This window comes from Pavona decussata, unplaced genomic scaffold (genome assembly GCF_977016875.1).
Source record: "Pavona decussata unplaced genomic scaffold, jaPavDecu1.1 SCAFFOLD_47, whole genome shotgun sequence".
NCBI classification, from domain to species: Eukaryota; Metazoa; Cnidaria; class Anthozoa; order Scleractinia; family Agariciidae; genus Pavona; species Pavona decussata.
The window spans coordinates 607,501-622,518 of NW_028145469.1; the positions used below are offsets into that span (position 1 = coordinate 607,501).

The window sequence follows — 15,018 nt, forward strand, 5'->3', positions numbered from 1 at the left end:
AGGCTACCAGTAGATTTGTTTATAGTCAGAGTTCGAAATGTATGTGCATTTAAATATTTCATTTAAGTCACACAATTTGTCATTGGTTTTGTTACAGCTGTTGCATGGTAGGTGATTTTCAAAAACTGTGTAAAGCTTTCTTTTCAAAAGAATCTTCTTGTTCTGCAGTCTAATGCTGAAATAAATAAAATAGAGACGTGCTTTTGTTCTCCCGCCTCCTCCCCAAGGCCAACCGCTTTCCATGAATGCATACCTATAGTGTTTCGTTTTCTGTGCCTTCACCTTCACTGGGCCAGATTATGTATCAATGATTATTCAAACTGCATATTTTGAATAAAGCGGCTATGAGCCTGTGCTCATAGCCATTTTGGTCCAACTCTGGTAATCTTGACTCTTTGCCCAGTAAACCGAGCCCAGGCAAGCCAGCACACATTACAGCCATTATACATGTTAGAATGGAAAATGAAATCATTTTATGACACATGAAATCGTTTTATGACACACTCTGTCTGGACAGTATTCATTTTAAGGAGCCAATTTTTACTGATGCGTTCAAGTTGCTAATTTTTAAATTAGCAACTTATATTGAACGGATTGCATTAATAAGGATTAATTTTTAAAGGGATTGTTTTGTTTGAAAATTTGAGTATAACTGTTCTACACAATAATCTCTCAATATTTGACGGTACGAAGAAGAAGTGATTTAAAAAAGCATTTAACTAAAACAAATTGCCATAAAATATTTCTTAAAATAAGCAGTGGGTTGTTTACCATTTTTCATGTGATCTCTGCGATGCAGATTATGTCGGGTAGACAGACGGACACCTTCATCAACGCATTGCTGAGCACAAAACACAGACGGATTCCATACGTGCCAAACTTTTTGTTTAATTTTTTCTTTCGTTACAGCTCTTTTAATCAGCTATTGTTCTTCTTACTATCTATAGACCGCAACTCACAAACATATTTTGACTTGATAATGACGTTGAGCTAACGTCGAAAACGTCATCGTTTTTTTTAGCAATTTTTTAATCTTAAAACTATTTTAAGAAATATTTTATCGCAATTTTTATCATCAAACGGTTATTGTTAATTTTCCAGAGCGCGTAATGCTGTTTTGACTACGACGTGCAGCTAAATACAATAAAACGAATTTGGAACCCGAATATTCGATCGGTTTATCCCGAATAAAAAATCGTTTTACTACGGTCGAATACATGGAGAGGGGAGAGCCGCGCATCCTATATAGCCTCGTACCTCGTACACGCTTATGCTTCACCACTGCATACAAAAGGATTAAAAATATCATGTTTTCATGTAGCAAAATACGGGTGACTAGACTGTAATAAAATGGAGGGGGGGGGGATGGGAACGTATTTGTTTTCTCGTTTTCTTAACGGAAGGTGCCCATTCACAACTGGCCATGGGTTTAATTAGTTTCTTGCTAGTCATCCTTCCCCTTCCCCCTGTGTAAATAATGAACGGTCCTTCGTTTTAATATAACAAAATAAACATTCGACTCCAGCAATTCAAAACAAAAATAATTATAGGGTTATTTTTAACCTAACTTTGACCAAAACCACAAATTTGACGGTAACATCTTTTTTTCGTATGCCCGATATTCTAACGTTTTTTAAAATGCATTTTTCCATTTTTGAAAATACAAACGGACTATTGTTCTGCCAACTTCTAACTTACCTAGAATGACGTAGAAAAAACTCGATTCCCGGAAAGTCCCTAATGTCACGTAAGGTTTTTGTGCAATGTGAATGTTTCTTTCACGTTAAACAGAGAATTAATTTTGGATTAGCTGAAGCCTAAGAGTGCTTGCCGAACACTTTCCAAGGAACAGGTAAGAAGTGTGTTGTCTTCGATAAGCGAGTTTTACTTTTAATTGTGCATTCAGCCTCGCACACATTTGTTTCATGTAGAGTGTAACTTTCCAATAAGATGGAATGTCAATTCGCAGAATGACCTGGAGGAGCTTAACTATCTCCCACGATCTTTCAAATATTTTTTAAAAGTGCATTTTTATTAGTGTTTTTTGGTGCGAAAAGTTTGTGTTTATGCGTGTGGAGGCAATTAAGGCCACTGCTTTGTAGTGGATAAAAGGACGTATTAGAAACCAAGGTTTCGTCGACGGTGGCGCACAGTAGAACATGATTTTCAGAAATACAGGCCGATTGGAAATGTTCAAGTATTGCTAATAAGTAATGTGACTTTCATTTGTCCACAAACAGTTAGCTTTCTACGGTGTTCATATCGTTACAAGAAAAACCCGAACACTCCATGTAGCTATAGCTTATAATGATAACGAGAATAATATGCAATTTATTGTTCGAGATCTTCGATTCCGCACTTCCTGTATTACCGATTTTAAAACGAAAGAGGTAGCGCAAGGTTAGAAAATTGCTCCTCTGCGAATAATTCTCTTGCATTCGATGTAGAATTGCATGTATTGTTAGCGCGCTTGGGTTGTTGAAGGACTTGAAGGAATCCCGCATTGATTTTGAACAGACACTTTCCGTGGAACCGGTGTCTGACTATTGAGAGCCATTGGTTGATGTTTATGACTGTCAAAAACAGTATGCTTAACAAACTAATTCTTGTTAACATGTGCCTGTCATTAGAAGACACATTATATTAGTGCCTTCATGAGTTCTTTTTCTTTTAGTTTAGAAGGTGGTTTCCAAAGAAATTTTATAGTCGAATTTGAGTGTCTGTATGGATTATTTATTACGTGTGACTGAGGTCAAGCTAGCTTATTAATAACGACCGAATTCGTTTTCCTTCGCTTTCTCATGAACCGCCGAGAGAATATAATGTATTATTAAATTCTCAGCCTCGGATTTTGCATTTCTAGCGTTCTGATTGGTTCGCTAAATCTCGGTTATCAGCTCATATACCGTAGTTTGACCTTATATGGAAAACGAAAGCCTCAGGTGTCGCTAAGCTTAATTTTTTTTTCGGCGGGAAGCAAAAGTTTCTTCGGAAAAATGTAGAAAAAAAAGGAAAAGAAAGAAACACCAAACAATGCATCTCAATAAATTATAACAACAATAAAAGCCACAAAGTTCGGTATGGCACTATTTAATGGTACGTATCTCTGAAGTTTCCTTTAAAATCTTCAAAATTGCAAGATTTTACGATTTTTTAGATCACATAACAACAACAATAACAACCGGTTACCTTCAAAAATTTCAGGATGGCTTGCAAATCCTAGCTGGCGGTAAGAGGTTAAAGCCAATCGAAGAAATTTCTCAGGAAGAGCTTCATGCCTGCCTTTATGTTTTCAGTACGAATTTACGAGGACTTCAGATGGTTCATCTATGAAAGCCGTACGAGCGTCGGCCATAATGTTCGTTTCCGTCGCTCGGCACCACTCAGCAAAACATTTGCACTAATGTGCACAGCTCTTACGCTTCTCAAATAAGCTTGAAGTTTAAAAACTTGCACTGAATGCTTGTCTCAGTGAGGTTGTACCTCGTACACTTGGACTTGCCTGAAGTGTTTTAAATCGTCCGTGAGGAATTCAGTTCAGCATGAAAAAAGCCGTCGTTGCCCTGATCTCTTTCTTCGCTCGGCACCACACAGCAGAACATTTGCTCAAATGTGCACAACTATTACGCTTCTCGATGAGCTGGAACTTCAAAAGCACTTGAATGCTAGTCTCAGAAAGGTTATAATTCGTACATTTAAACGTTTCTTGAATTTTAGATGTCCGAGTGTGTCCGATTTTCTTCCCTTTCGATTTTTCATTCAACTCCGTTTGCAAAGCGCTGCGCGTGTCATGTGATCATTAGGTTTCGCGCGCTTTGGTCGGAGGTTGTCTCAACATCCGGTCGTTTAAATTTGAAAGAAATTTTTTCTTAAAAAATAAAAAATTCAGTAAACTTCAACAGCAATGTCCAATCGTGGAGAATTTAATAAAACAATTATTCCATTCGCGCTTGTTGGATATGAGATTCGTTATAGCCAACTCGGCGCTTCGCGCCTCGTTGGCTATTTACCATCTCATATCCAACGCGCGCTCATGGAATAATTGTTAAATATGCAATGCTCAGCTAAAATAATCATTGTTTAAATAAATTTCATGGAACTCTCGAATCGCCTTTCCAGACGAACACCAGCTTGTTGAACAGGAGTAATATAGTTTATTAACATTCCCCCTGTTTTGCTCAAGTCTCCAATGTATTTCTTAGAAAAGTGCCATAGCTTTGAAAGGATTTCAAGATTTCACATAATTATTGCAAACGGAAGATAGAAAGGAAGTAGGGGTAGGCGAATTGAGATGGTTTTAGCAGAGGTAAGGAACTAAATCAGATCTTATTGATTCAGATCTCCCGGTTGAATGCATCGTTTGAACTTCTCTGAATACAAAACACATTCGCTTCACGCGGTATAATAATTCTATTCTGATAATCATCACCACGTCTTCTTGTGTTGTGACATACTTTCAAGATTTCCGAGAAAGAAGAATAATTTAATGGTAATGTTATTCTAATCGGTTATGGAAAATTCAGCCTCAAGTGATAGCATGTACCAAACTAACGTAGGTCGGATCCAAACATTCCTCGAAATCGTGTTTGCCGAGGGTTCTATTTTAACTTCAATTTGCTTTTTGTTTCTTTTTATTTGAATATCTTCTCTTGTTTTACCTTTAGGTCTCATTTGAAATTTTGCTGAACTTTGTTCTTTTAAATATGATTCTATATTTCTTGATACCTAGCCTTTGTTAAATCAATTCTGTAGTTACAGCACTGAAGGCAAACATTGCGAACGAGAAAACAACAACTTTGTAGCTTTGTGGGCACTCAACAGCCACATTTTATCAGAAAATTTAAAAGGTTGTTTCCTGTGATCTTAGATCATTTCCTCGTCTTTTAAAATATATATTTGTGTAAGCTAACACAATTTGATCTGTTCTGAATCCGTAGCTGCAAATTTAACTGACAGAAATTTTTAGCAACGAAATCTTATTCCAAGAATTTTCGAACTGCCGTTGACCTTCCAACTTTTATGTCAAATATGCTAGCTGGCTATATTTTGTACTTTAAATGACATTTTTTGTTCCCCCGAAAACACATAAAATTATCATTTGTAGTCCAACGAAAGTTTGAAGTGACATTTTGCCAAAGAAAAGTTCCAGTTTCCATCAATATTTGTATTGATTTCGGGGAAGGCTTAATCTCATTCCAAACGGATATTTCACCGGAAATATACCGTTGTTGCATGAGTGCTCCTGACCAAGCTTTTGAAGCTTCACAAGGAGGTTGCTAGAATCATGAATAAGAAAAACGCCCTGTGATAAGAAATATCAAATCCTTCGTGAAAATAGGAGAAGAGGTTGGGTTCGTTAATTGACGATGTAACAATTGAACATTTCTAGCCCCTGCATGGTTATTTCGGGCAGCCAGTTCTCCCTTTTTATTGTCAGCAAACAGCCTTATGATGTAGCGAATGGAGTGCAACTTATTGTTGTTGTTGCTACACAAATGTTTCCTTAGGCTTCCTTATCAGTTATTACAGTGACATGTTCTCGATGATCTGGGTTATGAGGTGTTTTGTGTGTGTGGCATTCCTGTCTAAGCCTTCTATGTGCCTGGCAGTTGGCGAGAAAATGACGGCTGCCGGAAGAACTGTCGGAGACTGCGTTTGTAGTGACAAAGACGGTAGGACTATAAACCTCCTTCCACTGCAAAGGACTGACGGGCAGCCAAGGTTTGTAAAACTCTCCATTTGTCCTTTTACTTCAATCCAACTTTTGCCAACTTTTCCAGTTCTGTTTACCAAAATGGGTGTCATGTCATTAGAGACCTAATTTACGGGCCACTACGTTTGCCCACCGTAGATGTTCAAATACACCTTTCTTTACAAATACGGATCACAACCCGAGACATGGGACGTTATTTAATCCGCAGCTTACCTACCATTCTAAGAGCAAGGTTCAGACTTCATGAAAGAATATGAAATCCCTCGATAGTGATATTCACATGTAATATCAACCCTCGAGCAAATACAAGTGTCAGTAAAGGCTGGTTTCCATATGATCGCAGATCGCAGATCGCAGATCGCAATAAGGTCTGCGATCGTCTGCGATCCTGCGATCGTGATCGCAGAAGATAGAACCATGTTCTATCGAAAGGCTGGTTTCCATATGATCGCTGATCGCAGATCACAGATCGCAGACCTTATTGCGATCTGCGATCTGCGATCATATGGAAACCAGCCTTAAGTTTCGCCACCAATTATATTCAAATTGACGCATTGGAGCTTGCACTCATGTGACCTGTTTGATTGGCGGTTACACACCCCCAGGATAAGCACTCGAGAAGTCAGTAGAAAGTTCTCCCTAGCACTGTGTTGTTCTCTAGACAGTTAGAAAGAAAGCATCCTCCAAAATTAAATTGAGTTCACTTAAATTTACTTTTAAAAGGATTTAGACGACGTGACGTGACTTTTTGCTGGTGAACTTTTGTTTGAAGTTCTCGTTAAAATCATGGATCATTAATTTTTCATGAGAAGATGCCAAGTGGTATCCAACACTCATAACTTACACAAAATATAGAAGGGAGCACCTCCAACCACATAGGAAAAATTTCAAAACACAATAGCCTTAACAATTAACGATACGAATTACAAAACTAAGTAGAAACAACAAGCTTTATTACCAAAGTTAAACTTAATTTACAACATAAATATATTAATAAAAATGAGGTAACATTTACCTTATCTTGTTTTCATCTCTGCCTGATATCACTAATCAGTTGCCCAACTTTATAATGTTGACTATACTTTAATTCCTCTCATAAAATTTTAAGGTACGTAAAAGAGATTATTCTAGATTAACAAATCAGCTTTAGTACAATCTATAGAGTGGCATACTGTTTTTCATTCTGAATCCGATGCATCTGGCATATTTGATTTTATTGATTCCTTTTACTTCAAAGTATTTCATTAATAGACAAACATATTCCAGTGAAGCAGTTAACAAAAAAGGAGTTGAAGTTTTAGTCTAAACTGTGGATTACCTCAGCAATTAAGAAAATTATACATGTTAAAAATAAACGTCAAAAAATTTTGTTAGGCATTTTGCTTAAATTTTCTTGTTCGTTGTTTTTGAAGTAACTGCCATGTAGGTTGTAGAGTAATATTTTCCCCTCTTTCTTCAGTCGTCATGCTGACAGAGTGCAAAATCACTTTTTTTGATCCAGTGTTATATGCAATCTGTATTTCATAACAGGTACACGACGGTTCCAGCGCTTGGATATCAGTTTAGTTACAACCCGTGCAGGTCGTTTTACAAAGGACCACCTCAAAGCAGTGCCTGTCGCGGTGATGTAGCCGTAAGTCAGTGACGAGCAAATAACTTGATTTGAGGGATGTTTGAGGGCAGTATACATGAATTGCTAGTTTATATTTTTTTTGGTTTGGTCACATGATCTTGGATAGAACTACTGATACGTTCTGGGTCGTTTTCGGGCCACAAGTTTTCTTTGTTGACATGTGTTTCTCAGTGAAGTTTAGTCGTGGAAATCGATAAAAGGTTAACTTAAAACCATAAATGACAAAGACTTTTGAGAACTAGAAAATCGTAGACGTAAGCGAGGTCTTTCGATGTCCCTTTTTTGTTAAATTTTCAACCTTCAATCGCATTAACTTACACTGAAAAAGTGTTCAGTTAATTATAAATGTCAGTAAGTGTGAGAACCTTCAACGAGAAGTGGCAAAATTAAGGACACGGATTTCTTCAATGTTAAGAGAAAAAAAATTGGAGGTTAATCGTTTGTAGCTCATGGGAACAAATCATTGTATCATGTTCTTTAAGGCATTCTTCGAAAACAATTTCCCTGTCCCGAGAGCTGGTTTTGCTGGTCTAGGAGTCAGTGGGCTATGAAAATATATGTACAGCTCATCGTGAAAAAAAGGAAGAAAAGCAAAAGTTTGGGCAAACTCTAACTGCTATAGTGCATAATTGGTCGGCCAGTAATAGATCGAATAGTCTAAAGCTCTAAGATCCCAATTAATTTTGTTCCAGGTTTGCAATTCTACTGTAAATGGTGCAATTTATCAAAATATTGGTAGACAGAGTTCAGCGAGATGTGGTGTCGACGGAGAAACTCTGCCACAGCTGGAGTACACGAACAGACCTTATAGGTACTTACGTTTGTCTATTGATCCCTATTCTAGCATTCTACGTATATTGTAATTTTATTATATAATACGTCTTCTAATTTTTCTTTGGTGATCCACTGTTGTTGTCAATCAGTGCAACACTTGAAAAGGAAACTCAACCATAAACGCATATAAGTTCACATGACCACCTTATTGCGCTGCGAAAACTCCATAAATCAGCGAATCTTAAACTCGAAGGATTACTCTAACAGGTTACAACAATTACAACAATTTTTCATCCCAACTACAGAGACACTGAGTGTGGACTAGTTTAGACACGGGTACGCTGGACAACCAAATGATACTTACTGAAATTTTATTGTAAAGTACAACGCGTCAGTTTTCTTTTGCATCGACAGCTTATTTTTCGTCTGTACGTTTTGCCCTTGGAGTACGACAAATGAAAATATTGTTTCCGGATAAATTGAAATTGCCAATGATCAACCATCACGATGCTATTGATGGTGTGCATGTGACGCCATGGCGGCCATGTTGGTGTACAGGAACAATAAGATTTTTCTCCTCTTGGGCTGAACTTTCATTTTTATGCAAACTATATGAAAACATTTTCTTTTGTTTTGTACACTAAACAGCGGCAATGCAAACCAGCTCTCTTTGGAATCTTGATATTTTCTCAGATATCGTCCACAGTCGATAGTCAAGCTCAAGTGTGATCCAACAAAAAAGGGTGAGAATGATGGAGAGTTTCAAGTGATTGATAGGAACAAGGGGGTAAGTCATCGCCGGACCAGTCAGTGAGATATTATCTTTGTTTGTTGAGTCATAAAAAAAACGCATTATCCTGAGGCTGCTATTATTGCACTACTTCCTAAAATTGAACGATTTTAAGTAATATATCAAACACAAGGCACAGTGTTTCAGCACATACCAAACACCGAAAAGAGAGTTGAAAATACGACGCGAAGCACAGTATTTTTGACCTACTCCGAGGTTTTTGATATTGTGACGAAACAATGTGACGAGTGTTTGATATAACTTCTCAAACAAACTGATTTTGAAGGGGAAATTAAGGATGCAAAAACGAGGAGTTTTTCATCAGATATTCAAACACGTCACGGCGCATGATTTCCTTTGTCTTTGTTTTTGAATTATTTATGTTGTTTTGAGAAGTATTGGTGAAGAAAAGGTAACATTCTTCAAAAAAGGAAAAGGAAAGAAAAAGAAACGGCGCTTTGAATGTTTTCTCAGTGATTTGTGGTTTAGGCTGGCTGGCCAGGGCGATCGCCGCCTGCCGACTGGTTTTGTGGCAGCCAAAGCATGATCACAGATCACGAGGAGGAAAGCCAGCGACTTTGTCCCTGTCACTGTTGTTGGATAAAGCTGGGTTGGAAGAGACTAAACGAGCTGGCTAGCTGTAAGAGACTTAAGAGTCGTGGGTTTTGCCTGTCCCGTCTACGAACGACATGGTGATGATGATAACAAGGCTTATAGTTGAAATACAAGGTTAAGGAAGCCTATCGAAGAGAAAGTAGATTGTTTTGTTTTCAAATTTGACGTGAAATTGGAATCTGCAAAATGAGACAAGACCAATGATCCCACGAAACAAGCGGGCGATAAAGCGCCTTTTCTCCCAAAATCTGACCCAAAATCCGGTCTCTTCTACCTCATAACTTTTACATACGAATGATCAACTCACTAGCCTAATCACAGGACGAAATACTGAATCACATAGCTCTCAGTTCAAACTCACGCTTTAGTTCGTGCGTCTTGTTCGTGCTGCCCATTTAACTTGAAGCCCCGGATGTTGAGCAAAGCATTAAAACGGGAAACATTGTAGCCCCTTATTTAACGATAAATTGCGGACTGAATAATTTCCCCATTCCTGCCTGGACCTACCCTTTAAGGCCAAAGACTAGGTTGTTACCACCTAAAGAAAAGTTTTAAATATCAAACCCGCGTCTTATCCCGAGTAACGTTAACCGTTTAGTAAAAAAATAAAACGTACCGCGGAAAGATATCAAACGATACCGAAACTGCACTTTGTAAGGCTTTTTCCGTCACTGGTCAGAATGAAGACTTCAGGGAAACTTTGCTCTAGGAAGTCAAAGAAAAATCTAGGGCTAGAATTCGTTCTGTTCGCGCAGAATTAGAGTGCGAGTTGATATTCTTCTGCCGCTAATTGACGTTTTTCGACAGTTTAGCTGAATGTGCAAAAAGAGTAGAAAACTTTGCATGAAGTTATAGTGATGAACCTTCTATTCTTTTAACATAAAATCTAATCGGCACCTTAGAAAAAATAGAAAACAGAAGGTAGCCTCAATCTCTTATACAACTTACGACTAACCAACATTTCTGTAGGAATGTTTTAAAAAAGATGTGAGAACTTTCTTTAGGAATTGAAGCCGTCATACCTCTTTTCCACAGGTTTTCATTCTCAGTCACAATTGCGCATGTCCTAATGGCTGTCCGCTTGACGAAGATGACGTTCCTACTACCAATCCTGCACCTGATTCAAGTAAGTCAAGTGATACTAGTGGAAAAACGCAATTAAGAGATGGGCGCAGTCGTGTACGCGTTAAAGTAAATGTGACTGTTTCAGGTCTTACGCGTAAAGACTTCTGGTTCTTGCAGTAGGATTACGTAGACAGCTCTACTGTGTGATGGACACGGTTTATATGTTCGTCCAATCACACATCACTCTAACCAAACAAAAGACGGTCCTCTTTCTTGCTAGTTCTTGAGCAAACCACGTTCTTTTTCGATGCGCCATGGGATTCTTTCTGTTAACAAGTGATTCAGATCACCATATACCCTTATTAAACCATAAAATCACGTCATAAAATGTTCAAAACTCAATTGGAACCACAAGCCGCAGGGGAGTGATTTCACTGCTAAGTTTTTTGAACTTTTTTAAGGAGTCATTTTATGGTCTACAAGAGTTTAGACCATAGGAAACAGCCGTCTATTTGTTTTTTACAATAATATGGCAAAAAAAACGAGCGGAATTGCCTTTCTTTTCCTTTAAGATAGCGGGAGCGTTACACCTCACGTCATTTTTATTGTCTGTAATAGCTACGATCCAATCAGCGCATGGAATAATGACAGTTGTTTGGATAAGGCGAATGGAAACAGTATGCGTCCGAAATCAATATTGCAAGCCAGCCTAAAGTTGAAACTAAATGTAATGACAACAAAATACACCACAAAAACGTTTTTGTTAGCTTTTTGTCTTTATGTTAAAATATTTTCCCTATTACATTTGCAGTTGGCCAAAAGAATGTGATCATGATCGCGATCAGCATAGCTGTTGCAGTTGTATCCGTTCTTGCTCTGGCTCTTCTCATTATACTGATCATCTTCTGTTGCCGTAGAGGCAATTGGCAGCTTCTTGTTAACCAAGGTCAGCCGCCTGTGGATCCTCCTGCTAACGATGGTGCCAATATTATTTAAGTAAGACGACTTGGAAAATGAGAAAATACACTTCAGTTTTCATTACTAAAGCTCTGCTCGTGTCGCAGTATCATAAATGGTAAAAAAAAAATGAGATGTTCTTAACATTAGAAAACCAAAGACCAGAACATATAATAGGTATGGTTACTTGATATGGCTTAAGGTCGCTTTTTAAATTAAGGCGACTTTTGTTAGCTTTTCTGGCAAGTTTTCCCCTCTTTGTATTAATAATTACAAAGCTGGTCGAACACAGTTTTCCAGTATACAGGTTTTAGCGAGCGTTATTTGAAAACCACGTACTTCCGTGTCTGGGTGCCCGAAATTAGCATGGTACAAGATGAACTAAGAAGTAATAAATTTTGATACTTGTTGTTGAGCTAGATGCCGTCGCCATGGCAACGCAACGAGTAATTAATCGTCCACAAATAATATTTTTCCTTAAATGTTAGAAAATGCACTCGTCATATTTTTTTCCAATTTTTTGTCTCCAGAAAAAGTCACAAAATACTAAGATAATGACGCTGCTTTCAGGTAATTTTGACAGGGAGATTTCCTGTAAATATTGGTTTTGCACTTTAATGTTTTGTGAAGATACCCTCTGTCAAATTTGGGTTTTTGATTGTAGGCGAATTACGCTTATAGAGAACAAATGTTTTTTTCTAACGAGCGGTTCCCAAGAAAACCGTTTATTTTCACTAAGTACAATCACAGTCACAAATTTTTTTTTCGCATGCGTGGTTTTTAATTGGGTTTTCACAGCAAAGATGAAAAGCGTGCAAAAAGGCTTAGCTCTTGGTAAACTCACTTTCTTTGTTTAATGATAAAAAAAGGTTCACAAACGAGAAATTGAATTATTTTAAGAACAAAAATTAAATTGAGGAATCGCTTCATTGACGCCATGTTTGTTTACCACAACCCTAGCGCCCGCTTACTAGCATCAACTAAGGGGGTGTTTACATGTGAAATCTCGCCCTGGTGCGAGTTTGATACCGGTATGACATTGTGATTTCATACCGTGTTTACATGAATGGACACTTTATTTCGACCGACGTGACTGTGACGCCCAGGTGACGCCATATTGGATTGGATATCGAAGACTGTGCATGCGCTATCCGTTCTAGACTCGCAGGAGAGTGATTTCATGCCGGGGCGAACTGCCGTACCGCGTTTACATGATATCGGGATGAGTTTTCGTACCGGAATGAAAATCTCGCCCCGGTACAGTTACCGGGGTGAACTCGCACCGGTATGACTCGCTCCGGTACAAGATTTTGTGCTGGTATCATGTAAACGAATACAGAGCCACAAGAGGGAACTGGAGTGAACTCGTACCCGAATGAAAGTCGCCCCGGTATCATGTAAACACCCCCTAAATGAACCTGTTAAGCTCGCGCAAAACTGCAGCCTTAAACTGAAGTATATTCATCCAGGGTAATAGTGTTCTGCTTTTAACCTGCTTGACTTTTAGCAGAGTTACTAGAAAAGTACTCTCTTCCGTCAAAATTTATGTTTAAATATAGATTGAGCGAGAGGTTTTTTTAAAAGTGACTTCATTTTATAAACAGAGGTAATAAAAGTGTCTGCAAACCGTGTGTGTGAGTTTTTGAAGTTCAGAGGAGACATTGAAGCTTTCCGCTACGTGAGTCTGGCCATTAATCCGCTGGGGTTATTGGTCATCTGCAGCAAAAGATTTGATCCGATTCTGCCATGGATTTTTAGTGCAGTCTTTGGTTTACTTTGTTGATTAATTTGTTTCCTTTCGTCTTTCGTTATTTTCATTTTATTATTGTTTTTTTGTCATTCGGCTTTTGGTATTGGGCAAAGCAAACGGAAAAGCTGTTACTCATTTGTGGTGTGGATGAGATTTCCATCTGGTTTGTTAAAAGCCCCAGAGGCCTCGCCCTTAGGGTGGCAATAATCACAAATTAAAGGTGATTTCAGTTACTTAGACGTTAACCTAATCATCCCTTTCACTGCAATTTTGATGTCAGTAGAGCAATAAATTTCTCACCACTTGTAGGCCGGTCTTCGACTGTCAAGTTATCTTTAATTAACGTTACTCGCCAGCTTTTGAGAAACCATTTCTTTCTTTTCATAAACCACTTTTGTTGGAATATGATGGTATTTGATTATGCACTGGGTTCCTAAACTTGCCGTTCCAGGTAATGCAGTTACAATATACCCGGCTAATTTAAAAGTAATATTCCTGAATTTCCTCCAGAATCCTTATTTTCAAATCAGTAAATTTGACACCATACTTCCAGACGTTCCTGTCGACATCGTAACAGCTGCATTTTCAATGGCTTTCATGAATCTTGGCTAATCTGTGATACATGATATTTTTGTTTCGAAGTAAGATTCCCAAAAATTCGTCAAAAAAATCCAAGTCTTGGCTCACCTGTTGCTCCACTTTAAAATGATTCTGCCAGTTGTCTCCGTCCTCCTCTTTTTGTTTTCGTGTATCAAACTTTTTAGACAAAAGGCCGGTGGTCTCTTTTGTACTCGAGTCGCCACGCAACCTTCGTTGGAGGTTCGTCCAAATTGTATATTCATTTTCTTTCCTTCAAGACCTGTGTTACTTTCCCTTTCCAAAAAATACCTCAAACAAACTTCTGTGGAGTTTGTTAGAATGAATATCTTTCCAACCAACATTTCTTTGTATTTTCTGAAGCCATCGCGCTCGAAGCTTTGAATAATTCGGAAACAAAAAAGTATTAACTGATCTATTCCCGTGAGTGTCTACTTTGTGTTCGTTATTGTTGAAAGAAACAAAGCAATAAATAAAATAAAGTCATGCAGTCATCAGAAAAATCAACAACTCTGTACTTATCGATCGATAGGTCTCTGTTTGAGCTTTGCACTCGCGGGAAATGTCCTAAAACGCCTCGTTTTGGCGCCTAGTACCATTTTTTTTCGCGCGCGTCCGTGATGCATTTGTAAATATGTCAACTGATTTGTGCAAAAATAGGTCAACATCATTGCACTGGTAGATGCACAACCCATTGCGCCCTTTCTGATAATTCAGTACCTCCACACAAAATATCGTTAACTGCCAGAACCAAATTTCTATTGTGGTTGTGGAGCAATCGTACTTTATGATCACTTTTCAATCTCACACAATCGCAGTGGCTAAAAGCCAAGTAATTCCACATGCAAGTAGCCTAAAGGTTCTATTTGGATATTCTTTTTGTATAGTATCCTGCAAAGGCTTCAAAGTTAGAATCGAAGCATATTCTTAAATTGTCACTGAGAAAAACTTTACCTTCAGGATTTAGGATTAGATCTTCACTCGAGGAGGGGGTGGGGGTACTCCATAAACGGCTATACGGGAAAACATCAGTCCGAAAGGGGTGCCGTTTCCACCCTCCTGGTTTGCACAACGGTCTGAAAATTTTAAATCTGAGTTTTTGAGTTTTTGTGTGCAGAAAGGGT

General features: G+C 38.2%; 1 protein-coding gene across 2 annotated transcripts; it reads left to right on the forward strand.

The window, feature by feature from the left end:
* The first annotated feature begins 1,737 nt into the window (after nt 1–1,737).
* LOC146482125 (uncharacterized) lies at nt 1,738–13,178 on the forward strand. 2 transcript variants are annotated; one of them, XM_085107410.1, is made up of 7 exons: nt 1,738–1,852; nt 5,530–5,721; nt 7,244–7,346; nt 8,039–8,157; nt 8,814–8,907; nt 10,561–10,651; nt 11,402–11,736. In XM_085107410.1, exons 2-7 carry the CDS (start codon nt 5,534–5,536, stop codon nt 11,584–11,586), a joined length of 780 nt encoding a protein of 259 aa, XP_084963536.1. In that variant the 5' UTR covers nt 1,738–1,852; nt 5,530–5,533; the 3' UTR covers nt 11,587–11,736. The 2 variants fall into 2 exon arrangements, with proteins under 2 accessions (XP_084963536.1, XP_084963537.1); XM_085107411.1 differs by having other exon boundaries at nt 1,766–1,852; nt 5,508–5,721; nt 11,402–13,178.
* The last annotated feature ends 1,840 nt before the right edge of the window (nt 13,179–15,018 follow it).

Excerpts from the sequence above, each read along its gene's own strand:
- LOC146482125 (XM_085107410.1), top strand. The coding sequence starts at position 5,534 with ATGTTCTCGATGATCTGGGTTATGAGGTGTTTTGTGTGTGTGGCATTC. Across the intron at positions 8,158-8,813 it reads TACACGAACAGACCTTATAG|ATATCGTCCACAGTCGATAG; the intron begins GTACTTACGTTT and ends ATATTTTCTCAG. Across the intron at positions 10,652-11,401 it reads CAATCCTGCACCTGATTCAA|TTGGCCAAAAGAATGTGATC; the intron begins GTAAGTCAAGTG and ends TTACATTTGCAG.